At 54.7% G+C, this 23624-nt stretch overlaps 9 protein-coding genes across 9 annotated transcripts; 5 read left to right on the forward strand and 4 right to left on the reverse strand.

The window, feature by feature from the left end:
* Window positions 1–502: 502 nt before the first annotated feature.
* On the reverse strand, window positions 503–2416 carry CTHT_0048370 (phospholipid:diacylglycerol acyltransferase-like protein; the record flags this gene model as incomplete). Its single annotated transcript, XM_006695137.1, has 1 exon — window positions 503–2416. One exon carries the CDS (start codon window positions 2414–2416, stop codon window positions 503–505), a length of 1914 nt encoding a protein of 637 aa, XP_006695200.1.
* A 998-nt stretch (window positions 2417–3414) lies between these two features.
* On the forward strand, window positions 3415–4110 carry CTHT_0048380 (N-terminal acetyltransferase C complex catalytic subunit mak3-like protein; the record flags this gene model as incomplete). The annotated part of the gene is made up of 2 exons (XM_006695138.1): window positions 3415–3594; window positions 3700–4110. The coding sequence occupies 2 exons, from the start codon at window positions 3415–3417 to the stop codon at window positions 4108–4110; spliced, it is 591 nt and encodes a 196-aa protein (XP_006695201.1).
* A 722-nt stretch (window positions 4111–4832) lies between these two features.
* Window positions 4833–5914, reverse strand: CTHT_0048390 (uncharacterized protein; the record flags this gene model as incomplete). The annotated part of the gene is made up of 3 exons (XM_006695139.1): window positions 4833–4889; window positions 4942–5000; window positions 5053–5914. The coding sequence occupies 3 exons, from the start codon at window positions 5912–5914 to the stop codon at window positions 4833–4835; spliced, it is 978 nt and encodes a 325-aa protein (XP_006695202.1).
* Window positions 5915–6449: 535 nt separating this feature from the next.
* Window positions 6450–7788, forward strand: CTHT_0048400 (uncharacterized protein; the record flags this gene model as incomplete). Its single annotated transcript, XM_006695140.1, has 2 exons — window positions 6450–6700; window positions 6756–7788. 2 exons carry the CDS (start codon window positions 6450–6452, stop codon window positions 7786–7788), a joined length of 1284 nt encoding a protein of 427 aa, XP_006695203.1.
* Window positions 7789–8856: 1068 nt separating this feature from the next.
* CTHT_0048410 (uncharacterized protein) lies at window positions 8857–13056 on the forward strand (the record flags this gene model as incomplete). The annotated part of the gene is made up of 8 exons (XM_006695141.1): window positions 8857–10381; window positions 10433–10554; window positions 10604–10675; window positions 10723–10947; window positions 10997–11100; window positions 11149–11407; window positions 11460–11602; window positions 11655–13056. 8 exons carry the CDS (start codon window positions 8857–8859, stop codon window positions 13054–13056), a joined length of 3852 nt encoding a protein of 1283 aa, XP_006695204.1.
* A 1638-nt stretch (window positions 13057–14694) lies between these two features.
* On the reverse strand, window positions 14695–15283 carry CTHT_0048420 (uncharacterized protein; the record flags this gene model as incomplete). The annotated part of the gene is made up of 2 exons (XM_006695142.1): window positions 14695–14959; window positions 15216–15283. The coding sequence occupies 2 exons, from the start codon at window positions 15281–15283 to the stop codon at window positions 14695–14697; spliced, it is 333 nt and encodes a 110-aa protein (XP_006695205.1).
* Window positions 15284–15745: 462 nt separating this feature from the next.
* Window positions 15746–18118, forward strand: CTHT_0048430 (uncharacterized protein; the record flags this gene model as incomplete). The annotated part of the gene is made up of 5 exons (XM_006695143.1): window positions 15746–15805; window positions 15884–16682; window positions 17019–17687; window positions 17745–17821; window positions 17897–18118. 5 exons carry the CDS (start codon window positions 15746–15748, stop codon window positions 18116–18118), a joined length of 1827 nt encoding a protein of 608 aa, XP_006695206.1.
* Window positions 18119–18746: 628 nt separating this feature from the next.
* Window positions 18747–19411, reverse strand: CTHT_0048440 (uncharacterized protein; the record flags this gene model as incomplete). The annotated part of the gene is made up of 2 exons (XM_006695144.1): window positions 18747–19074; window positions 19407–19411. The coding sequence occupies 2 exons, from the start codon at window positions 19409–19411 to the stop codon at window positions 18747–18749; spliced, it is 333 nt and encodes a 110-aa protein (XP_006695207.1).
* Window positions 19412–20242: 831 nt separating this feature from the next.
* Window positions 20243–23071, forward strand: CTHT_0048450 (uncharacterized protein; the record flags this gene model as incomplete). The annotated part of the gene is made up of 1 exon (XM_006695145.1): window positions 20243–23071. The coding sequence occupies one exon, from the start codon at window positions 20243–20245 to the stop codon at window positions 23069–23071; it is 2829 nt and encodes a 942-aa protein (XP_006695208.1).
* Between the last annotated feature and the right edge of the window lie 553 nt (window positions 23072–23624).

The following is a 23624-nucleotide window of genomic DNA, read 5'->3' on the forward strand; positions in this document are numbered from 1 at the left end:
AAATCCGAAGTCCTTGAATCTTGGTTTCAATCTCACCGCTCTAAGGGTTTGTTGAGAATAACTTTCATCTGATCTTATTTCTTTTTAGATGAAAGGCAACAAATAAGACTCTACACTACTTCAATTTATTACTCCACTTGGGTATATTCTTGCGTTTCATCGGCCACAGTTCCCACTGTATCTATTCTTTTCTCATCCTTGCTCCAAGGTGTACAATTTGTGCGAGTTATGCAACACGCTTCACCCGATTCTTACTGAGCTCTTGTCTCATATGTCATTGAAGCTCGTATAAAGCGGATATCTCTAGCATTAGTTGATTATAATGAAAAAAAAATGGGTATCAATAGAAATTACCATAGATATCAAAAGAGCGTCCCTGGGTCTAGCATCTGTGTTTTTCCCCAGACTCCTATCCCGATCTATCAACTTCTGAAGGAAATGACCTCCAACGCCTGGCAACAGACGACCTCCATCTCCAGTAATTTACACACAAAACACCCATCTAGTACTCATCCTCTTCATACACTTTCGCCCTGGCGGCATAGTCCTTGATGTTACTCACCACATGATCGCGGATGGTATGCCCCTGTCCGGCCGCAATCCTCAGAATAAACTCATTCAGGTTCTGCCGCCCCAGGATATCCACATGATCTGCAGTATTTGGGCCGCCACGCGGGTTAAACCTCTCCGGCTCGTGGGGCATCTCAACGACCGTGATCTTCACGCCTGCCGGGTTGTACCGCTTGATCTTCCATCCACGATTACACATGAACCCAGTGCTCATGAGATTCACAGTGCCATCACCCTCGCCCATGACAACACCGTGATCAACCATCCCGCTGGCCGTCGTCACAGCCGTGTCGATCGTCATGTTGAGCGTTGTGCCCGACCCAGGCTCCGGCGACCGGTAAAAGTACCCGCGCTCAGTGGGCTTGCCCACACCGTAGAAGCAATAAATCTTTAGACTCGGCGCAAGCGGCAGGCGCGTCTCAAGCGGATTGATCCACTTCCGTGGATCGTGCTCGTTGGCTGCGACCTCAGCCTCTGTGCGCGCAATACCCCACGAGTAGCTGCGCTTGACCTGGTCGACCCACCACGGCTCGGCAGTCTCGAAGAGGTAGTTCATGGCGTCCTCGACAGTGAAGTTGCGGCGCGGGACGGTGAAATTCTGGTCTGTGCGGAAGTTGAGGAACGAGCCGAAGCTGTGTTCCTGACCCGGACGGTCATCCGGTGCCCAGTCAAGGTCGCCCCAGATTGCGTTGCCGCCGATTGGAAGCATCGATGAGATACCGGGCATGGCGCGGAAGATTTCGGCGCGCTCGGCTTTGGAGAGGAACTTCTCGAGGCCGTAGACCGCGAAGGCGTTTAGTTGGGCCGTGTCGCGCATCTCGCCTGAGAGCACGGCTGAGATGTCCTTTGCAGCGCCAAGCATGCATCCGCTGACGTTGATCCAGGATTCGATGTGGTTTTCGACCCAGTCATCGCCGCCCTTACCTCCCTGATCCGAAGCAACCCAATGAAAGAAATAGAAGACTACCTGACTGCCCATGCTGTGCGAGGTGAGCACAACCTTGCGGTTCTGCAGTCTCACGGCCATCTCGATGTGGGCTTTCAATCGGGAAAAGTAGTGATCGCGCGTCTCGAGGTCGCGGTAGGCCAAGCGCCAGTCGTATGCGGCCGTGTACGAGTTGATCGGGTCGTAGCCCAGCGACGCCAGGTTCTCGACAATCTTGTTCCATATCCAATAGCCCGTGATGAAGAAGTCCGTCGCATCAAAGCCCTGCGCCGCGCGCAGCTTGATTCCCGGGGGGTCGAGACCCGTCTTTTTATCCAACATGATGTGCCTCTTCCAGCCCTCCTTGTCCATCACCAGCGCGCGCATCATGCTCCAACTGCCCCAGAGCCGCTTGCGAAAGTACGGCAGCGAGGCATTCGTAATGCCCCATGACTCCAGACCAGTCGAGATCACACCTGGCACCATCACCATGGGATGGTAGGCCGACAACCCCTCCGAGCGGACCTTCAGCCCGACCGCAAATGAGTCGTAACTCTCCAAAAATGCGCGTTCTCCGACAATCAGATCCCTCATGTCCTTTACCAGCCCGGCGGGCAGCACATCCAGCAGATTGTCCATGCTCAGCTCCCCGAACTCGGGGAAGTCGATCAAGTCGTTGCTCTTGGCGAAGAAGCCTGCGGCGATGATGCCGAACAGACTGCCCAGCAAGAAGATGCCGGTAAACTTGCGCTTGCGGGCCTTTGGTCGGTGGTGTCCATGGCTGCTGCTGTTGGGCTTGAAGGTCGGATCGTTGGCTTCTCGCGAGGAGCTCCCGCCGCGGGGCGTAGGTGTCGGGGCGGGTGTTGTCTCGGATGGTGTATCGTTGCCGGTCGGGCCTCGGCGGCGTAGTGAATTGGCCATCCCGAGGCTGACCAGTGCAGTAGCGTAGGTGCTTTGTCTTCGACAGAGAGTTGAAGGAGCTCAGGAGTTCGGCGCGGGTGATGTTACGCGTGTGTATGCAAGCGAGTCGAGAAGCGGGGGTCTGTGATAGGCGTGAATGGTCTCAATCTCAATATCGATCGATGGGTCGATCAATCGAAAGCATGGAGAGGAGGGGCTCTTCTTCCCGTCTGCATCTGTGTCTGCGTCTGCGTCTGCGTCGGGCAGCCTGGCAATTAGCTGCGGCAGGTGATGCTCTGTCCTTTCATACCCGATGGGCGATGACGTGACGACGCAAGCGGGCAGCAGGGTAAAACAGGCGGTCGGCGTCGTTGATCCAACGTTCTGTTGGTGTCTGTCGGGAAACGGAAGAGCAATTTTAGCTCCTGTCAAAAGCAGCAGCACGACACGCCTGGTGACGTCGGCCGCTCCACGCGCCAAGCTGCCCCACGGCAAGCATTGTACAAGGACCTTGAGCCTTTCAAGACAGTTTGAAATATGTCAACACATGACGGTAGGAAGTCAATTTCCTAAACATACTGATATGAAGGATATGTTAGAGACGGTATTCTGCTTGTTTGCATAGAATCCATAACGATTTAGGAACTGTCTTGGTCAAGCTAGTGTCGGAGCTGAGGTCTGTGGTACACGGAGCTGTGGTCAGGGTTGCAGCGGCCAGCAGCGGGCTCCACTGGGTTCCATGCGGTTGCATGTGAAAGTTGGATGACCAGACCCAAGCTGGCAAACCCTGAGCGCAGTCGGACCTCCGACCGCATCCGTGACTGAGTAGACATTCCCCTTAAGCTCCCTATTTCTTCTCTTTGCTGACCAAGTATTTCACTATTTTCGTCCAATTTTCTGCACAGCTGACCAAGCATCATCAGCGCGAACATCCCTCAGTCTCCCCTATCCTACCTTCACCCCGTAGCTACCCGCGACAAGCCGTTCACGAAGCTCACGAAACCCCTGAGAAAACGACCATGGCGACGACAGAGCGCAAACCTCTTCCCAGCGACCTCAAGTACATCCAGTACGAGCACTCACTAGAAGAGCGCTACCTGCCCGCCATTCGCGCACTCATCTCCAAAGATCTCAGCGAACCCTATAGCATTTACGTCTACCGGTACTTCCTCTATCAATGGGGGCACCTCTGCTTCATGGTACTACTTGCCTCCCTGTTATTCTCCCGCCAATACTTTTCTCCTGCTTCTCCAAACACATGACGCGGCGCCGGGCTGATTTTTCTTCTCCTTGCCCCGACACAGGCACTCGACCCCTCAACAGACGCCCTCATCGGCGTGATAATCTGCAAGCTCGAGATGCACCAATCACACTCGCCCGCCACACTACGAGGGTACATCGCCATGCTAGCCGTCGAGGCAGCATACCGCGGGCAGGGCGTGGCCACAGCGTTGGTAAAAATGGCCATTGACGCCATGGCACGCCGCAGGGCCGACGAGATCGTGCTCGAGACGGAGGAGACGAATATCCCTGCTATGCGGCTATACGAGAGGCTTGGGTTCTTACGATCGAAGAAGCTGCACCGGTATTATTTGAACGGGAATAGTGCCTATAGGTTGGTGCTGCCGCTCAAGTCGGGGGTGTATAGTCGGGGCGTGGGGGGCTTCGGGCCGGACGGGAGCGATCTCTATGGTGCGATTGGGGAGGTGGCGTGATGTTATCACCGGATACTTGGGCTTGATGTTTTGTGGGAACAGCCTACCATTGGATCTGGGACGGAGTGTATGCTTGCTGCTTCACTAGGGGAAATGACTGGCTCCTAGCGGGTTCTGGAAGCTCGGGAAAGTTCGTCGGTGAAGGCGGCACAAGCATCCACTGAGGGGTTGATTAGAAGTCTCACTTGATGGGACGCAAGGTTATCGATCTGAAAGGCGATTCTTAGCGTCCGGTCTGTTTTTTGGACCAAAGGTTCAGCATGCTGCCTGACATATGTCGGCATCCTAACTTAGCTCATATACAGAGTGGCAGATATCTAAGGTTAGATACGGCAGGAGTTATAATGGCAAATACCCAACTCCTAATAACAAACAAATAGCTATTAACTGTATAAGAAATATTTTCCTAGACTAGAAACGACTCTATCCCTTTTTTTTCTGTCAATTATATGGGGTGTAACCTACCTAAGCAGAATATGTCGGTACATTTGGAGTATCGCAAATTATGATTCAAGTTGCGCGGTCAATCGAGATCTCTTTAAAGATAGAGCGGACTAAATGCGCGTGCAGTCGTGGTCTGCATTACTCAAGCATCCACACAGAGAAACGACATAAATGTTCTATGCGCCTGGCGTGGTCCAAGATCAAAATTATTGAAGTCGTCTATCCACCTAGGAATCCCCAAATCACAGTAACAACCAACAGCAACCAGCGAGAACAAGTCAGGGTTTCCGTGGACGCTTTGCTCTTAGGTACGAGAGTATTTGTCCAGAGGAGTACTGTGCCTAGTCAGCTGAGGGTCATATGCCAGCCCTCTGTTGCGAAACTTACCAGCGAAGCTTGAATACCCCAGGTATTACCGCTGTAGATGTTAAGTTCGGTCCATGCCTCTGAAGGCATAGTTAGCCATACTCTCCTTTGAATCCAGTTCAACGAACTTACCACTCTTGTAATAAATCTGCTTCCCCGACTTGACCAACCCCAACCCCCTCAGCCCTTCCAGTACCCTCGCCACATCCTCCTTATCCCTGAAATCCTTTGTATATATACAAATCAATCGCGGCTTCCCCTTATCGATCTTCGTTTCAACCTTTGCCGCGATCCCCAATTCTCCAGCAACCGTCGCCTGCACAACCTTTCTCCATACCTCATCCACATCGTTCTCCTCAGGGAACAGCATCCACTTCCCCGCCAAAATGCCACATTCAACCGCCAGCTCAGTTAAATCCTGCACCGTCTCCTTCTTCTCCCTCTCTACTTCCCTTTGAACAACCGTCAAATCAGGCGGTTTCCCCCTCCCAGAAGAGGACAACGACGAATCATCTTGCTGAAGAGCCTTGATCGCCATGTCTTGAAACTTCTCAAACAGCTTCAAGCGTTCCTGTCCCCCGCGTCGGAAGAGCTGAAGCGCACCAGGGGCATGGTACCGGGACGCGGTGTGCGGGTTTGCGACGAATATCCATTCCAGTCCTGGACGCCAATCTGTTGTTGAGGGCGGTAGACGGGAGAGGAAGTCAGAGATGGGCTCGTGGAGTTGCCAGGCGTTGGGGAGGCCAGCGTAGGGGTTGTGGAGGGAGCTGCTGGGCTGGGAGGGTTGGCTGGACGGGGATGGTTTTGTAGGGGTTGATTGGGACGGCGTGAGGTGGCCATTGCGAGCCCACCAGGCAAGGGGGTCGAAGGAGGAGACGCGGCGTTGGAGGGCGGTAATGGTTTCTTCGTCGCCTGGAATCGTGTTAGTCGGTTGGGGTGAGGATGGTTTGGTTGTGGGAGGGGTTGCACCGTAAAAGTCTGAGTCGGAGTCCATTACTGAAGAATTAAAGTGCCTGAGGTTCAGGCTGTTGGTGTCAGGCTTGGGAGCTGTCGTTTCTTTGAGATATTTCAAGGTCTTTGTGAAGTCGGTATGCTTGCTTTTTCCTGATCAGCTTGAACAAAGGTTAGTGAGGTGCGACCTGCTCTCCTCAGCTTGTGTGATGCTTTGGTCATATTGATACTAGATCATAACATTTAAAAATTCATACACTCACTTTTTTTTTTTTTCGAGATTTCACCGTATATTGTAAGGTTTGTCTCTCCGTTTCTCTCACCGTTGAAGTTTGGGTTGGGATATGTTGGTCTTGGCGGTGTTGAAGGAAGGACCAATCCGAGGGGCTGATGAGCCTTAAAAAAGCAGGCGAGGACCGTGAGGTCCGGCTCATCCCGCAAAGAGAAATGCAACAAATTGGAACTGTTGCCTGTCAACAACGAATCGCAGAGGCATTGTACAATTTATTTTCAATGTTGACTTACTGAATTTTGACTTAGACAAGCAGGCTTAAAAGTCATAGTGGCTTCAGCTGATAATGGCAGACGAAGGCCAACTGGTCACTTCAATAAAGAGGGCCGAGCTGGACCTTCCTCCCAGCTGCATCGAGTTCTGTCCAGCTTTTCCTTCATATTTCGTTGTTGGAACATACTCGCTTCAGCCAGATGGCTCTGGGAACGACAATGGGCAGGGAGGAGAAGAAGAGATTGGAGAGCGCCAGGAGCGGGCTCGACAGCCCCAGAGTCGCAAGGGCAGCATTATCCTCTTTCGATTGATCGAGGGAGAGTTGTAAGTCTCGGAACAAGAACCCCTTTTCTGCAAGTTTTGCTAATGTGCTCTTCAGAACAAAATTATACACGGAGCAATATCCCTCCGCTGTCCTGGACCTGCGATTTAGCCCTCATCAGTTTTGTCGCGATATTTTCGCTGTCGTCTCTAGTACAGCTACTGTGTCTCTCTATCGCGTAGTCTACGGTTCCGCTGCGCGACTAAGACACCTCAGGATGCTTGATATTGTGTCCATGTCCAAGGGTGCAATAACCCCAGAGCTCGGTTCAGAAATCATCTTCACCTCCTTCAGCTGGCACTCAACACGGACGGATGTCCTGGCCATCAGCTCAACACCTGGTCAGGTGTATATCGTGCGACTACCGCCATTGAACAAGCTTCCAGCTGCAATGGACGAACCACCTGCGCCAGGAGAGTGGCATCTCTACGAGGAGCCCGTCCTCACACATACTCTAGAGAGCTGGACCGTGGTGATCTCACCGTCCATGGGTTTGCCGGTACTCGGCCAAGCGGACGAGGGAGATTATTTCTGCAGGGTTTACTCTGGAGGAGACGACTCTATGCTTCGCTACCGCACCTGCAAGTGGGACAAAGATGGCAACTTCTCTGCCGACCTTCCAGCGATCGAGTCTAGAGGCCACGACGCTGGCGTTACGGCCATTCTCCCGCTGTTTTTTGCGGATGACGGCCGGGAGTTAGTGGTCACTGGAAGCTACGACGAGCATATCAGGCTGTTTGCGGTACCGGTGTTTGGGAAGGCAGTGAACCTCGCGAAGAGCTGTTTAGGTGGAGGTGTGTGGCGCTTGAACCTCATCAACCTGAAGAAAGAGCCAAAGAAGGGGGAGTACCGCTGGCGGGCAAGCATCCTGGCATCGTGCATGCATGCTGGGGCCAGGATAGTCGAGCTACGGCAAACAGAGGGTGGGGAGTATCAGTTCCGAGTGCTTGTGCGTTTTGAGGAGCACAAGAGCATGAACTATGGCAGTGACATCACCCCGGACAAGTGGAGGGAGAAATTGCCGGTTGTGTCGACGAGCTTTTATGACAAACTACTCTGTGTGTGGGAGATTCATAGGGACATTATTTGACACAGCAAACCACAAAAACTGTAGACTTGAAGATTGGTAGACATGATTAGAATTAGAAGAACCCCCGCGTTCGCTGCGAACCGGAGCTTATCGATAAATGATTAATATCCTATGATAAGCCTGAGTGCCAAGACATGTGACGCAATGCCCAGAGGACGACTTCACCGCTTCGTGCACAGGCCAAGTCGTCCTTAGATGCTACCCCGCGCTAAACCAAACAAAAATTTGGGCGAGGTTCGCGCCTAAAGCGCGCCTTAACGCCTGAAGTGGAAGGCATTTCGTTGCTGGAGCGTTTGTGAAGGTGGGTATGGTTGCCAGGCCACCGTTTATTTGCTATACGCCGGGTCTGCACCCAATTTGTCCCGTCGCTACCAGACAAACTTCTAGACCTTTACACCAAGCAGCTGGTCGCGAGCTCGCCCTCTGCCGGTGGGATCCTCGAGCTGTACATATTGCTGCCAAGGCCGGGGCTCTTACATAGTATTGTTCGCGGGCGTGCCTCAAAGGACGGGGTTGCGGGCAAAGCAAGCATCCAGCTGGAGCTTGTTCGACTCCAGGGCATCCACTTCCTGGTTCCATTGTTCTAGAAGGCGCATGCTCCCTGTTCCCTGGCTCTCTGGAGTCGCTGTTTTGTGACCTGACAAGAAACAAGCGCAGCGACCTGAGCGGGCACCGTGTCTCCCCTCCGAGATCACCTCACCGACAATAGCTTGTTTACTACCTGTGAAACACGCAGCAGAACAGAAGACTCCCTTTTCTCACCAACCCATTCGGCCTATTTGGGCATTCTGCAACTACCAAGATCGAGTTTGCGCGTATCAGCATCGCCCCTGCTGCTCCTTTGACCGCAGACCGCCTGCCTTTTGCCAATTGAATGATCCACGCCCAAGCACTTGACTTTGCCGCAGCGGTACGAGGTCCGGACTCGACATCCCATCCCTTCGACATCGCTCATACCATTCTATAACTCCATCGCCCCGTCTCTGCCCCTCCGTCAGGGCAAAGGGACTTGAGCCAACCTCGTCACACTTGCTTGCTCATAGCGCTGATTCAATCTAAGCATCAGCCATGGCTTCGACAATACCGCTGAACGGAGTGGCTGGTGCTGCTGCTTCCGGCAATGGCGGCGGCGACGCCATCCTCAAGATCCACGAGGCCCTCAAGATCGTCTATAGCCCGCAGTCGACCAACCAGGCCCGACAAGAGGCCCAGGCCTTCCTCGAGAGCGTTAAGTCGCTGCCAGAGGCGCCCGAGCATGGCTTCAACCTCGCCTTCAACCAACAAGATCCGATCGTGCGTCACTACGGTCTCTCTCTGCTCGAGCATGCCGTCAAGCATCGATGGGCCGACTACACTCCCGAGCTTCAAGAATGTCTGCGCAACTACATGCTGCGCCTGACCAAGGCGATCACCGATCGCGATCCACTGTACTTGCGGAACAAGATTGCCCAGCTATGGGTTGAGATTGCGAAGCGCGCCTGGGGTGCTAGCTGGTTGGATATGGACGCCATGTTGGTGCACCTCTGGCAACTACCTGGCTTCGTGCACAAGCTGTTTGTCCTCAAGGTCCTCGAGTCCCTTTCCGAGGACATTTTCAACAGCGATGACGTCGTTGTCGCCCTGCGTGAGGGGGCCCTTAGCAAGGCCTGCGTCGAGATCTTTACTCCGGCGGCCATCCTGTCCGAAGAGTTCCCCAACCGTCAAAAGAACCCCGAGGTGCGCTTCCAGGCTGAAGGGTGGCTACCGAGAATAACACAGTTTATTGGCGAGTGCCTCAGTGCTGGTGTGCAGAGCGAGGACGTTGCTGCGTGCGCAGCCAAGGCACTCAACGTCCTCACCTCGGTCATTCCTTGGGTTATCCCCAAGGCCATCAGCGCTGTTAACGGTCGCGGCGTCATGTGCAGCTGTTTGGCGACGTCCAGCGTCCCCGTGCAGAAGGCGGCTCTCGAAGCGCTGTACGCGCTGTACAGCCGTTCGAATTATACAGAAGAGGAATTTGTGGATCTGGTCGTCCCCATGTACGGCCCAGAAGCGGTTGACCTGTGCCGGCGCCTCTACGAGTGGTCGACAGTCGACGCCCACGACATTGATGAGGACAAGTATCAGTTTGCTAAGAAGTTTTCTGAAATGCTTTGCTGCCTAGGTAACTACCTGGACCGCAAGTTCACCGCCATCCCTGTCGGGACCAATGTTCAAGGCTTCCTAGAACTGCTGATGTTGGTCGTTCAGAGCCAGAGCCTGGTTGTATCCATCCCTATCCTTCTTACCTGGACGCGTATCCTCTCCCATCGCGCGCTTGGTCCTGCTGCTGTCGAGATGCCTTTCATCGGCAATCTCTTGGAGCTTTGCAGCAATCGCCTCCTGCGGTACGAGTGGCTGCCGGAAGATACTGAGGACCCAATCTACGTTCTCCTGAATGAGGATACCGACACTGTTCCCGAGCGCCACGCCTTCCTGGGAAACTACAGACGGTACTGCTGCTCGGTAATCGAGAGCATTGTTAACCTGCAGTTGCAAGGCGCATTTACGGTTATCTTGAATCGGGCAGAGCATGCGCTGAATACCCTTTATGATGGACAGCCTCCTCTTAGCCGTGAGTGTCCTGATCTTGCCTTGAGAGATGACACATCTGACGGTCATGTAGCCGCCAACTACCAGAAGAACTCCATGCCCGTGTTGACGGTCGACTGCCATGCGACTGTCATCGAGGCCGCTCTGAAGGGCTATGACAAGTGGAAGCTCTCGCGGAATCGAACGGATGAGGATGTACGTTCCACATTATCCTCTCCCAAAGAGTCACGCTAACAAAAAGCAGAAGCAGACTTCTGCCGCGTTAGACCAGTACCTGGAGAAATGGTGCACCCAGCTTCTGGCGATGAAGTTTGAGGTTAGGACTTCCCTTCCTTCAAATCTTAACAACGCTAATCATCCCAGGATCCTCAAATCCGCAAGAGGATACTTCAACTGCTGGTCAACTTCTCGACCCGTGCTCTTGAGTCGAACCCCTCGTTCATGCTTAAGGTGCTAGAGCATATACTCATGACGTGGCCGGCGCCCCAGCCCGAGTATCGCGTGTACAACGACGCCATCAAGGATTTGCAGACAGAGAGTATGGTTGAGCTGCAACGACTGGCGTCTAAGATGCCCGACCCTCTGCTGGTAAGGGAATCCATATCTATCTGTTGACAGGGATGCTGATGTGGAGCAGGATGTCTACGATCAACTCGAGGCCAAGGTTAAGGAAATGATCGCCTCAGGAACGCTGGACGAAAAGAGGCAGATTGCATATCAGAGCTTTCTATTTATCATCATGTAAGTTTCTGAGACCGACCCTCACTCAGGATTGCGCTGACAGACCAGTCACCGTGCCACGCGCATCGACCAGGAGGTGCGCCTGCAGCGTCTCAATGCATTTATCGAGCCGGTCAAGAACCAGTGGAGGGATGAAGCACTCAAGCAAGCGCTCAGCTCGTACGAGGGCTTCTGCCAACTGCTGGGTCTGGATAAGGTGCAGAAGTACATTGCGCAGCGCCAGATTCACCAAATTACCGATTGGGGCGAAGTCGATCTTGATGCTGAGGGGTTGGCACTGCAGGCCGAGCTGGAACAGCGGCAGACGGTAGGCAATTCAGGATTCCCACCATGAGAGAAGGGAAGGCTAACGAGAGCAGATGCTCCCACTCCGGGTGACCAAGTCGTTCTTGACATACTCGGTCGAGAGGTTGGAGAAGAACTCGCCTCCTTACCAGGCGTCATGCTTGCTGTGGAAAGATGGCTTCCCGCTCATCCTGCCGGAGCTTCTCAAGTTCTTGAGGTGTGTATAGCTCTGGACAGCCATAGTTTAACGATTTACTAACTGTCTACAGCTATGCCCATGCCAGCCACAGCCCCAGTAACTGGACGCTGCTCCCAGCCGAGATGCAAGGAGTTGTCCATCGCGTGCTGGCAGACCGCTTCTGGCAAGCCGGCATCTCGGAGGGCAGCAAGGACGACTTCTACGCGCGTGTGCTCGGCAAGAAGAACACTCTCGAAGGCTTGGCGTCATCCATCCGTGGTGCCGTCCGCTTTGTCCGTGAAACGTGCTACGCCATTCTCTACTGCATGACACGCCTTGATACACACTTCTACGGCTTCCTCGAGCTGCCTAACCCCCTGGCCGAGGCCCTCTTCGCCGACTCCCTGTACCTGTCATCTCACCAGGTGATCAACTTGCTGACGTTGTCACGGTTCCTGGTCGATCATTGCCCTCTGCCGCTAAGGGAGCACTTCCTGCCGCCGATCCTGGCGACCTGCTTCCGGCAAATGGATGCCAAGATCAGCTCGGAGTGGGAGAAGCTTGGCCAGAGAGAGACCGTCCAGGCTGCGGGAGAGGAGCTGACCGAGGAAATGAAGGCCGAGAGTATTTTGCGCCAGCTGACTTACTCGGCTGTAGTCATGGTCGCAGACGTGCTGGACCCTGCTCGGCCGGAGGGTCCGTCCGGCGAGGCAGAGGGATTGGAGTCTCCGGCCGTCCCACCCGGCAAGTTCCCCCCGCTCCGCAAATTCTGCCTCATGAACCCGAGCATTGCGGTCCCGCTTCTCGTGTTCTGCTCCCATGCGATCCGCATGCACGACGGCCGCTGCTGCGGCGTGGTCCTGCGCGTCTTCAGGTCCATCATTCCCGAGTTCAGCACGCCCGAGATCGCGAAGCTACATCACAAGGAGCATCATCACCATTTCTCAGGGTCTACGGGCACAACCGCGGCAGCTGGCGCCCCTTTCTCAGACGGCTTCGCCATCCCCGCCGCGACGGCCCACGAAATCCGCGAGTTTATCTGCACCGAGGTCCTCAAGGCAGCCATCCAGTCCCTGCACGACCCGTACTTTGTTGACTCCCAAAAGGAAATCGGCGCCCTCATCGCCGCCATCCTGGCCTACTACGCCCCGCTGACTCCTACGCCCCGAGCGATCTTGTTATCTCTGCCGAGCGTTAAGCCCGCTGAGGTGGACAGGACGATTGAGTATGTGTGCAAGGGTGGGGTGAGCTCCCGGCACCAGAGGGCGATGGTGTTGGAGCTGTTAGAGGAGTTAAAGGGTGTTAGTGTGGCCGAGATGGGTAAGCTGGAGAAGAGTGGGGCTAGCAAGAAGAAGGGTCGGAGTAAGATGGCGCAGGAGTTTATGACGCCTGGTGGTGGGCAGCAACCTGGTGGGCAGGTCGGAGGTGCCTCGGGACAGAGGGAGAAGACGCCTGATTTGGAGGGAGTTGCGGGAATGTTCAACGAGGGTTGAGTGGTCTAGATATTCTATGGGTCGGGGAGGTGATGGGAGCTCGGTTGAGGGAGAAATATTGGGGTAAGGAAGGTAATAGATCGGATTCGAGAGGGGTTTGCAGTTGAGGGTACGGCTCACTTTTGCTGGGGAGTATAGTGGGATATCTTGCTCAGGGGCATGAAGTCCCCTCAGTTGCTGGATCTCGGGGGGTTACACTAGGAAAGCGGTCTCCAGAAAAGAAAAAAGATAATGGATGGATTAAGAGATGGATTTGCATACCCCGTTGCTCATCGGGCTCTGTTGACCGATTGGATGGAAAGGGGAGATGCATTGTTGATCAATTCAGCAGCCGGGGAAGAGGATAACCATCAGCTAGCCAATTAGGGTGTTTTGTCGCCACTTTTGGAAGATCAGATGAAGCAGGCCATGTCAGAGAAGTGAAGAGAGAGACAATGGGCACATAGTAAAGATGGATGGGACAGCGGCTTGGGCTAGTTAGCTGGTCAGGAATGGAAAAGGGATAGGGGTTGTTATGCCCAATGGGAGTTTCATCTGGCATTGGGGATGAAGAAGGCGTAGGTATACTATTTCGTATACTGTGGTATTAAGAGTCCAGTTCAGGGGCACGCTAGATGCGTTGACAAAAAGCATGGGATCCCGTGGCTAGCATCAATTAATTTGTTGAGAATACATACCACTTAGTTCTACTCAGTGATGTTCGCACCCGCAACAACTCATGGACTTATTTACTAAGAAGTAAGGCATCTTCATTACATGTACGTGATGACAGGCATGATGTTAATGGTAGCTTGATCCTATGCTCACTCTTCACGATACACTTGTCTGACATAGTACAGTGTAAGGCGAGGATGCAAAGGGCTCTGCTAACAAGCAAAGAGCTTTTTACTCGGACTGGGGGGTTGCGTTCCTTAACACCGGAATCTGGTTCTGACCAGATCGCAAAGGCGATCGGCTGTTTTGACGAGCTGTTTGCCCGGGATGAGAGGGCTCGGTCAAGCTTTGTTTAACGTTTTGGATTCTGTTTCCTGTAATATGGGCTCTGCACATCATCACGGCATCACCTTCGGCTTTTTTTAAAGTTTACAACAACCTTGATGGATAGGGCCGACTGGGTCCGTCAGTGTGCAAAGTAAACGCTGCAGTGTTGCACTGCAGCATGCTTCCATGGAAGCTAAACCGCAAACCACAGCCGTGAGATGCTTACTCCAAGGATCGAGAGTCTGAGCGCAAGTTGAAGTGCCGGAGCTGGAGATGTGCGTGGATTATGGTTGGATGCAACGTTCTCGGTGTCTCACACCCCTGGCTGGGCCACTGCAGACCGCTGTGAACGTGAAGGTTGCAGGTTCCATTGAGAAGTGAGTGGTCCCCGAGTTCTGGACGGCGTTTCATTCTCCCACACACTACGCTGCGGTGAGGTTTCGCTTGTATACAGCCTCATCGTCGTCGTGTCAAGCTTGGGAGATTCCAAATCTTCGAACCAAGATCACAGAACTCCCCCTCTTAACTTCTTCTTACCTTTTGCAGCGAGAGATATCGCCAAGTAATGTCCGAGCGTCCCCGACTAGCCCGAGGGGGTAATGTCTGGTTCCAATCGGGTGAAGCTCCGAAGCTTGGCACCTCGGTGTTATTATTATTTCAAGACTCGTTGAAGCCAAGACGCCAACTTCTCTTGACCCCCGAGACCCCGCTGTTTCCCCAGATGGACTCGGGCTGGTCCGGCCCACAGCAGAAGTCTCGTTGAGAACCTCCTCCTGCAGGGTCGAGAATGCGGCGTGATGCAGTGAAATCCACCAATCCTGTGTTTTCTCTGCTGTCAAGGGCCTGGGAGTGGCGCGTCCAGCTGCCCGCATGCCGATCAGGATCAGGATCAGAGTATGTGCGTGTATTGGGGAGCGTCGTGCTATTCCATGAGGCTGCTTTTAGTGCCATGGAGATATCCGAAGGCTGTTTCAATATGCTTTTTTGCATGGACTGGGTTAGGGCAAGGGGGGCGTATGGCCAGTGAGATTGTGAGGCTAAAGTGAGAAGAAAAGGGGGGGGCGCGGTTTAGAGTGTATGTACTGCGGGGAAGAAAGTCACACTCTTCAGCAAACGGTTGATTCCAGCCAGACAGCTCCCTCGCCATCTGACCGAGGGAGTGCCTCGTTCCTACACACCTTTTGCCCTCTTCAACGCCGCCCTGTTGCCGCAGAAGCTGTAGGACCTCGGTTCCGGGTCGTGGCATGGTGATGCGGCAGCGGCACGGCAACGTCGAGCAGCCATTTTTCATCCATTACCGGGCTACATACTACCCTCTCCATCCTCAGCAGTAACGTCACCGTCTCTTGAAAACGACGGGAGTTGTGGACGGGCTAAATGTGTGTTCGATCTCGCTACCGCCGTTTTGGTTTAGACCGGCACCTGGTTCGAAGTCCTTCGCCCATAACCCATGTTGTTGCGTGCAACGCACGGAGCTGCGTGAGGCTTGTTTAGTTCAAGGAGCTAGCCCAACGGCGTCATCTTAGAACGTTAAGCACCCCTGGCCAGGCTGAACGAGCTGAGACTGGGGGCGGTGATGTGGGTTGCGACTCGATTTATCTTCCAACTCGACCGCATTCGTGTTTTGTATAGCATAGCTCTTCGTCATTGTTTCGTTCCCGACAGACCACATACCCAGGATCTTGTCGGTATAGGGGTCCCAATCACCATGGTCTATCTCGGGAAACCGTCCAAAGGCTGCGGGATGTGCCGCCAGCGGCGCATCAAGGTAACTCCACTCTCTAACACGTTGCCGACCTCGATCCTTCGGCAACGAGACGACGGGGAGACTGACACCCACGTCTAGTGCGACGAGACCAAGCCGACGTGTAATCAGTGTGCCAAAGCCCGCCGACAGTGTCCTGGCTACCGTGATGAATTCGACATCGTCCTGCGCATCGAGAACCAAGCTGCCCGACGACGCGCCCTGAAGCTGGGGAGCGGTCGTAGGAGAAAGAATGCCTCAACGCCATCATCTACCAGCAGCGACGATGCCTCATCCTCATCATCTAGCTCCCCACCCAGTTCGACATCTTCCATCTCGGGGCCCAGAACACAGCTAACTCCCACCGAACGAAACCTCTCCCTGACCCAGCAACTCCAGCGCCGAACACCCCCTCCATCTGTCCCAGCCAACCTCTCCCTCCCCCTTGAAGAAGTCGCCCGCTGCCACTTCATGGCCAATTTTGTGCTTCTACCCGGCAAGAATGGTTCCCACGGCTTCATGGAGTACCTCATCCCCTTACTCGCCGAGTCGCCCCCCCTCTCTCTCCTCCCACCATCCCCCCCGGCCTCACTATCATCAAGATCTTCCTCGCCGACAGCAACAACCATCAACCCCTATGTACCGTTCCAACACGCCTTTAATGCCTGTGCCCTCGCGTGGCTCGGCAACCGTGTCGGCCGCCGAACCCTCTTACCAAGCCCCGTCCCATCCCCGCCGCCACATCTCTCAGCCGAAGAGAGGGCCACAACCCCAGGCCAGCTGATTGGTCGTGCATTTGGGGAATATGCGCGCGCGTTGAGGGCGATGCAGACGCTGTTGAAGCATGATCCGCAACGTGCAGCAGCGAGTGATGCGGTGCTGGCGTCGGTGCTATTGCTGGGTTTGTTTGAGAGTATCAGCGCGAGGAGGATCGGGGATTATGCTTGGGGGAGTCATACACTGGGGGCCGTGCAGTTGGTTAAGACGAGGGGAAGGTCGTTGTTAAAGACGAGGGTTGGGTGGGGGTTGTGGGGTGGGGGGTTAGGATTCAGATGATGGTAGGTTTTCTTCTTCTTCTTCTTCTTCTTCTTCTTCTTCTTCTTCTTGTTGTTGTTGTTGTTGTTGTTGTTGTTGTTGTTGTCTTTTGCTTGGTTGAATGAAGATGGGGGCGCTGACAGAGTGTAAAAAAAGATCATCTACAGCCTAACATCGGGCAACACCCCCGATATGGGCACAGAATGGTGGATGAGCGCCGGCATCGTCGACAGCACCGCAGCCGAGTGCCAGCGCTTGAACCTCGAAACGGGCGAGCTGCGTGCCGAAGCAACTCGTGTCATGGCCGCCGCTGTCGAACGTACCCCTGCCACGACAGCCTATGTCCAGTCCATCCTTGAGCGTGCAAAGCAGCTCGACGCCAGAGTCGCTGAATGGATGCGCAATGTGCCGTTCGAATGGCGGTACGAGACCATCTGGCCGGAGAACATACGCCCGCTAGGCGGCATGAGCATGGCCGACCTGGCGTGCGCAGAGGTCTTCCCTGATCTGCGCCGGGGCGTCGATGTTTACCGTGACTTTTCCACGGCCGCGAGCTGGAACCTGGCGCGCACAACGCGCTTGATTTTATGGTCTATTGCCGTGAGGTGTGCGGCTTGGATTGGAATGCCGCAAGTTAGGGACTGGCGGCAGACCGAGGAGTATCTCCAAGCTAAAGATGTCGCGAGCAACATGGTTGCGGATATTATTGCTAGCGTGCCGTATCATTTGCGTTGGAAAGGGATTAATTGCAAGCAGGACCTGGGGTTTGCGGTCGGTAATGATGATGCCCCTGGAGTGAGGGGCTTGGGGGCATATTTCTTGACTTGGCCGCTTGCGTGTGTCATGACGCAAGACTATGCTACTGAGGAGCGTACGTTGGACAAAACACTTCGTGCTTTGGTAATGATGTGCTGCTGACCAAAAGCAGAGCGTGCCTATGTCCGCGGTAGGCTGAACTATATCGGCGATGAGTGTGGCATCAAGTATGCCCATATCTTAGCACAGGTAGGCCCTGAACCCTCTCCTTTCTTTTTCTTTTTCTTTTTCTTTTTCTTATGGCAGTGTCTCACAAGTCGACAGCTCAACTTTCGTATCCCGTCCATGCTGATCCGTTCCGACGGACTGATGGCAAAGCCCTTCCCCAAAGCCTATGACTTCGAGAAGTTGGTGTCGGCGCCTCCACCGCAGGCGCATTCCATGCTAGTTGGGCAAGCAGCTGCGCCGGGAGAACAGACGCAGGATCGGCTCGCTGCGCTGGCAGCTATGGCGGTGGGGCAGATGGGACCGACAGAGGCGACATAAGTTGCCAGGGGTATATGAAGACTAAGAGGTCGACGCTGGTTGACTATGGTCTACAATATCGTCCCTTGGCCTTGGAGATTTCCTCCGAACAAGGCACATTGTGGGTGATAACTGATAGAAACAGCACCTTTAGCTGGGTGTTGCCATAGCTTCAGTATTATCGTCCCTAGACTTGGGCAGATTAACCCAAGATTCGCCCAGGAATGGTTCATGGGCAAAATTGGACCCAAATTTGGAACTTTCATTTAGGGTTGGGTTTTTCTTCTAGAAACCCAACAGTTCAGCAAGGAAAGCCCAGGGCCCGTATACGATACAGCTCCGTCATATATATCCCCTTTGGATATGGTTTTTGGTACGTATTTTTTTTGATAGGGAAAAGTGGAAGAGAGATTCTAATGGGTTAAAGGGTAGGGTAGGCCGAGGGGAATTGGGCAAAAAGAATAGGATTTGGATGCTGGGAATATGTAGTTGGAATAATCCAGTGTGTTTTTGGTTACAAGTAACAAACACATGTTTGTCAAAGCAGAAAGCATCGCGTTAGCATTAAGTTCTGCAACTTTTGATTTTACCTGATACCCCCCCCCCAACTTTCACTCACTGGCCGACCTTCTCCTCTCCCCTTTCATCGTTAGTCCTTCGCCGCCCCGTGCTTCAACTTCCCAAGAAGCTTCCTCCTTTTCGAAGTCTTCCCTTCTTCTTTCTCAGCAGCCCACGTCTCGGCGGCAGCATCCAATGCCTTGACGACCCACTTCTGGGTTTTGTCGTGGTAGGCCTCGGTACCTTTCTCTTTGAGGTTCAGACAGGCACCATCACGTGAGATGTGGAAGTTCGGATGGCGGTCGTGGAGCTGGGCTTTGGCTTCGGTCTTGATGCGTTTCCAGGAGTGGTAGATTGCTCGGACAAGGAGGATGAGCAAGGTTAGGGTGAGGAGGGTGAGGGTTAGTTGGAGAAGTTGGCTACATGAGTGTTAGGACATTGATGTGAATGAACTGGAATTGACATCAAGTAAGGACATACGTGGTTTACGATTTGTTCTATTCCTGTTTCCAAACCACAGACTATGTTTGCGAAACAAGAAAGAAAGCTTATGGGTTGGCGTTGGAAGTCACACAGTCGGTTGCCCAAACTGGGGTAAGCTGGCGACGAGATGTTTGGAGATGATGCTTCATTGTTTGGTAACACACCAGTCGCCAACTCACGGGTGATGATCAGATTTTTTGACTGGGATTTGGATCTTAAAAATAAAGCACCCTTTCGAGGCCGCCATATTTAAACATGGATCGCTTACATCATCCCACATATCAGCCGGCAGTGCACCAGCACAAAGTTGCACAAAAGCTAGCTGATTGCTCAGAACTAAAGCTCACGAGGACTAGAGAATGAAAGCGCCTGAGGTCGAAAACGGGGCGTATTGTAACGTACTCCTCAATCTACATGCAGGTAACGAGGAGAGCGATACGCATATATCGGAGTTCCCGTGGAGATCTCGTGCTGCGCCCGCTAAGCCACACTCGTGCCCGGCTCCAGCCTCTTTAAAGGCAGCTCCAGCCGGTCTCCGGGGACACAGTGCGAGAGCAGGCAGCCGCGTTAGCAATTTCGCGGCTTGGTGAGTGGCGCCCACGCTGACCCGCAGGGCAGGCTCCAGCCAAGGAAGGACGTGCCTGTGGCGGGCGCGGAGCGGATGAGGCCAGTCTGTCATCGCGGTGCCCCTCGACGCCAAGACTGCTAAGGGCACAGTACGGGCTCCTCTGGGAAGGGAAGCTAGGGACGGCACCGCACTGAACACTGCAGCAGAGGCCACAGGTCATTCAGGACCAGGCCACAGAACGACCGAGCTTCAACTCCAGACCCGTCCCGTCGACGTCGACCGGCGACCAGACGGCTCTCTCTTTGCCTTTCGAGCAACCCCAGCCCAGCCCCAGCTTCATTCGGCTGCAGCAAGCCAGAACAGGGCACCGACCGCACGCATCAGGTGCCAATTGCTGCTGCAGACGGATAAGAAAGTGGACGTGAAAGTGGAACTACCGAGGACGACGGTCTCCCACGACAACGACGACCACGACCACGACGCAAGAAGCAGACGATAATTTACATCGCAGAGCAAGGGAGAAGAAAACCACAAGCATGTCCGCGCCCTACGACGGTTACGGCCAGCAGCAGCCGTACCCCGACCCAGCCCAGGCATACGGAGCGCCTGCGCCTGGCGTCCCCGCGCCCGAGCAACAACCGCATCACCACCACCACGAGCAGCACAAAAAGAAGAAGAGGGCATATGCCGCCGAAGCCTTTGAGATCGGCTCGGGCGCCAATGCTGCCGTCGGCGGCCAGCTGCCGGGAGGAGGCCAGTACGGCGTGCCCCCCGCTGCCGCTGCCGCTGCTGCTGCCCCGGCCTACGGCGCCTACCCACAGCCCGTCCAGCCCGAGCTGCCGCCACAGCCGCAGTACGGCATGCCCCAGCCGGCAGCCCCTGTCGGAGGATACCAGCCGCTGGAGCCCTACTACCCCGGCGCCGGCGCCTCTTCGGTCGGCATCGTCGCAGGCCTCGCCGGCGGCATCGCCAACATGAGCCTCGGCCCCAGCCCAAGCTCTCAGCCAACACCAGCCCAGCAGCAACGTGTTGGCCCTCTCAACCAGCTCTACCCGACCGATCTGCTCAACCAGCCCTTCAACGTCGCCGAGCTGGATCTGCCCCCGCCGCCCATCATCCTGCCTCCCAACTGCAGCGTGACGCCATCTCCCAACGCCAACTGCAACCCAAAGTATGTGCGCTCGACCCTGAACGCCGTGCCGACCTCGCACTCGCTGCTCAAAAAGAGCAAGCTGCCTTTCGCACTGATCATCCAGCCTTATGCCTCGCTGCACGACCTCGATGACCCCGTTCCCATTGTTCAAGACCAGGTTATTTCGCGCTGTCGCCGTTGCCGCTCCTACATCAATCCTTTCGTGACGTTCCTCGACAATGGCCATCGCTGGCGCTGCAATATGTGCAACTTGACGAACGATGTTCCCCAAGCCTTCGATTGGGATGCTGCTGCCCAGAAACCGGTCGATCGCTGGCAGCGGCATGAGCTGAACTATTCGGTTGTTGAGTTTGTTGCTCCTCAGGAGTACATGGTGCGCCCGCCACAGCCTCTGGTCTACCTCTTCCTGTTCGATGTCAGCTACGCCGCTGTTTCAACTGGCCTGCTGGCCACGAGCGCTCGTACCATCCTCGACAGCCTGAACCGCATCCCTAATGCCGACCGCCGCACTCGTCTCGGCTTCATGGCCGTTGACTCGGCCCTGCACTACTTCGTCATTCCGAAGGACGGCGAGGAGAACGCCGAGACCAGCATGCTGGTTGTCAGCGATCTCGATGAGCCGTTCCTGCCCGTCCCTACTGAGCTGCTGGTGCCGCTTACCGAGTGCCGCAACAACATCGAGGCCTTCCTGACGAAGCTGCCCGATATGTTTGCCAACAACCAGAGCAACGGCTCGGCCATGGGCCCTGCTCTACGCTCCGGTCACAAGCTGATTGCGCCGCTCGGCGGCAAGCTGGTCGTTCTGACTGCTTCGCTGCCGAATCTCGGTGTTGGCAAATTGGAGATGCGCGAGGACAAGAAGTTGCTTGGCACCTCCAAGGAGGGCAGCCTGCTGCAGACGGCCAACAGCTTCTACAAGAGCTTTGCTGTGGAGTGCTCTAAGAACCAGGTCTCGGTCGACATGTTCTTGTTCAGCTCACACTACCAGGACGTTGCCTCGCTCAGCAACCTGCCCCGGTACACTGGTGGTCAGACCTGGTTCTACCCCGGCTGGAACGCCGGCCGTCCTGAGGACGCTATCAAGTTTGCTTCTGAGTTCAGCGACTATCTGTCGAGCGAAATCGGTCTCGAGGCCGTTCTCCGTGTGCGTGCCACAACCGGTTTGCGCATGAACGCCTTCTACGGCAACTTCTTCAACCGCTCTTCCGACCTGTGTGCCTTCCCTGCCTTCCCCCGCGACCAGTGCTACGTTGTGGAGGTCGCCATCGACGAGACAATCCAGAAGAATGTTATCTGCCTGCAGACTGCTGTCCTGCATACTACATGCAACGGCGAGCGCAGAATCAGGGTGTTGACACTGGCCCTGCCGACTACCAATAGCTTGGCAGATGTCTACGCGTCGGCCGATCAGGCCGCCATCACGACCTACTTCACGCACAAGGCGGTCGAGAGGGCGCTCAGCGGCAGCCTGGACGCTGCTCGCGACGCTCTGCAGAGCAAGATCATCGAGCTGCTGACCACCTTCCGCAAGGAGCTGGGCGGCGGCGGCGGAGGTGCCCTCGGCGCAGGCCTGCAGTTCCCTGCCAACCTGCGCGCTCTGCCCGCGCTGTTCCTGGGCCTCATCAAGCACGTCGGTCTGCGCAAGTCGGCTCAGATCCCGAGCGATCTCAGGTCTGCGGCCCTCTGTCTGCTCAGTACCCTGCCCCTGCCTCTGTTGATGCAGTACATCTACCCCCGCATGTATAGTCTGCATGACATGCCAGATAATGCGGGCCTGCCCGATCCGGAGACGAGTCAGATCGTGCTACCGCCGGCCGTCAACTTGTCTGCTGAGCGCATGGTCAGCTACGGGTTGTATCTGATCGATGACGGGCAGACGCAGTTCCTGTGGGTCGGCCGCGATGCGGTTCCTCAGCTGCTTATTGACGTGTTTGGGGTGTCGGACCGATCGCAGCTGCGCGTGGGTAAGGGCAGCGTGCCGGAGCTGGATAATGAGTTTAACGAGAGGGTGCGGAATGTCATTTTGAAGAGTCGCGATCATAGGAGTCGCGGTGTTGGCAGCGTTACTGTTCCGCATTTGTATATTGTGCGGGAGGACGGCGAGCCTAGTCTCAAGTTGTGGGCGCAGACAATGCTGGTGGAGGATCGGGCGGATCAAGGGGTTGGGTTGGCGCAGTGGATGGGAATTTTGAGGGAGAAGGTAAGTTCGTGATCTGGGTGAGACTTGAAAGGATGAATGCTGACGGATGGATAGGTTGTGCAATGATCACCTACCTACCGATCTCGCTGTTGAGGTGAGGCTCAAGGGGGGAAAGCTGGGTCAAGCTAGATGGGTTGAGCCTATCTGGCGTGGGTATGGAGTAGTTAAGTCGAAGTAGTAATGGCTGATGATGGAAGAGTGATCATAAGAGATCACCATGCCCCAAGTGGAAGAGCGGAAGACTCAAGAAGATACATAGCTAAATTAGCATAAAGGAACTCTGACAGCTTGCTTATTGTATGTCTTTGGCTGGCAGTGAAGCTATGGTTGGTTCAAGACTATTAATAGCAACCTAGCCCAAGTATATAGGCAGGTAGGTAAACGAAGGAGGTTTGACTACCCCGGCTCATTTCGAGATGTCCTATTCGCCCCAGTTATAAGCATACCTACAATTGTGGGAGCATCCCTTAGAAGTTCCGGAGCTTCTGTAAAATTATATTAGATGCAGTCTTCTTCGCACTATAGGCCTTAAACCCTTCCTACTATAGGACTTATAGTACCAACC

Source organism: Thermochaetoides thermophila, assembly GCF_000221225.1.
Source record: "Thermochaetoides thermophila DSM 1495 unplaced genomic scaffold scf7180000011819, whole genome shotgun sequence".
Classification (NCBI taxonomy): Eukaryota; Fungi; Ascomycota; class Sordariomycetes; order Sordariales; family Chaetomiaceae; genus Thermochaetoides; species Thermochaetoides thermophila.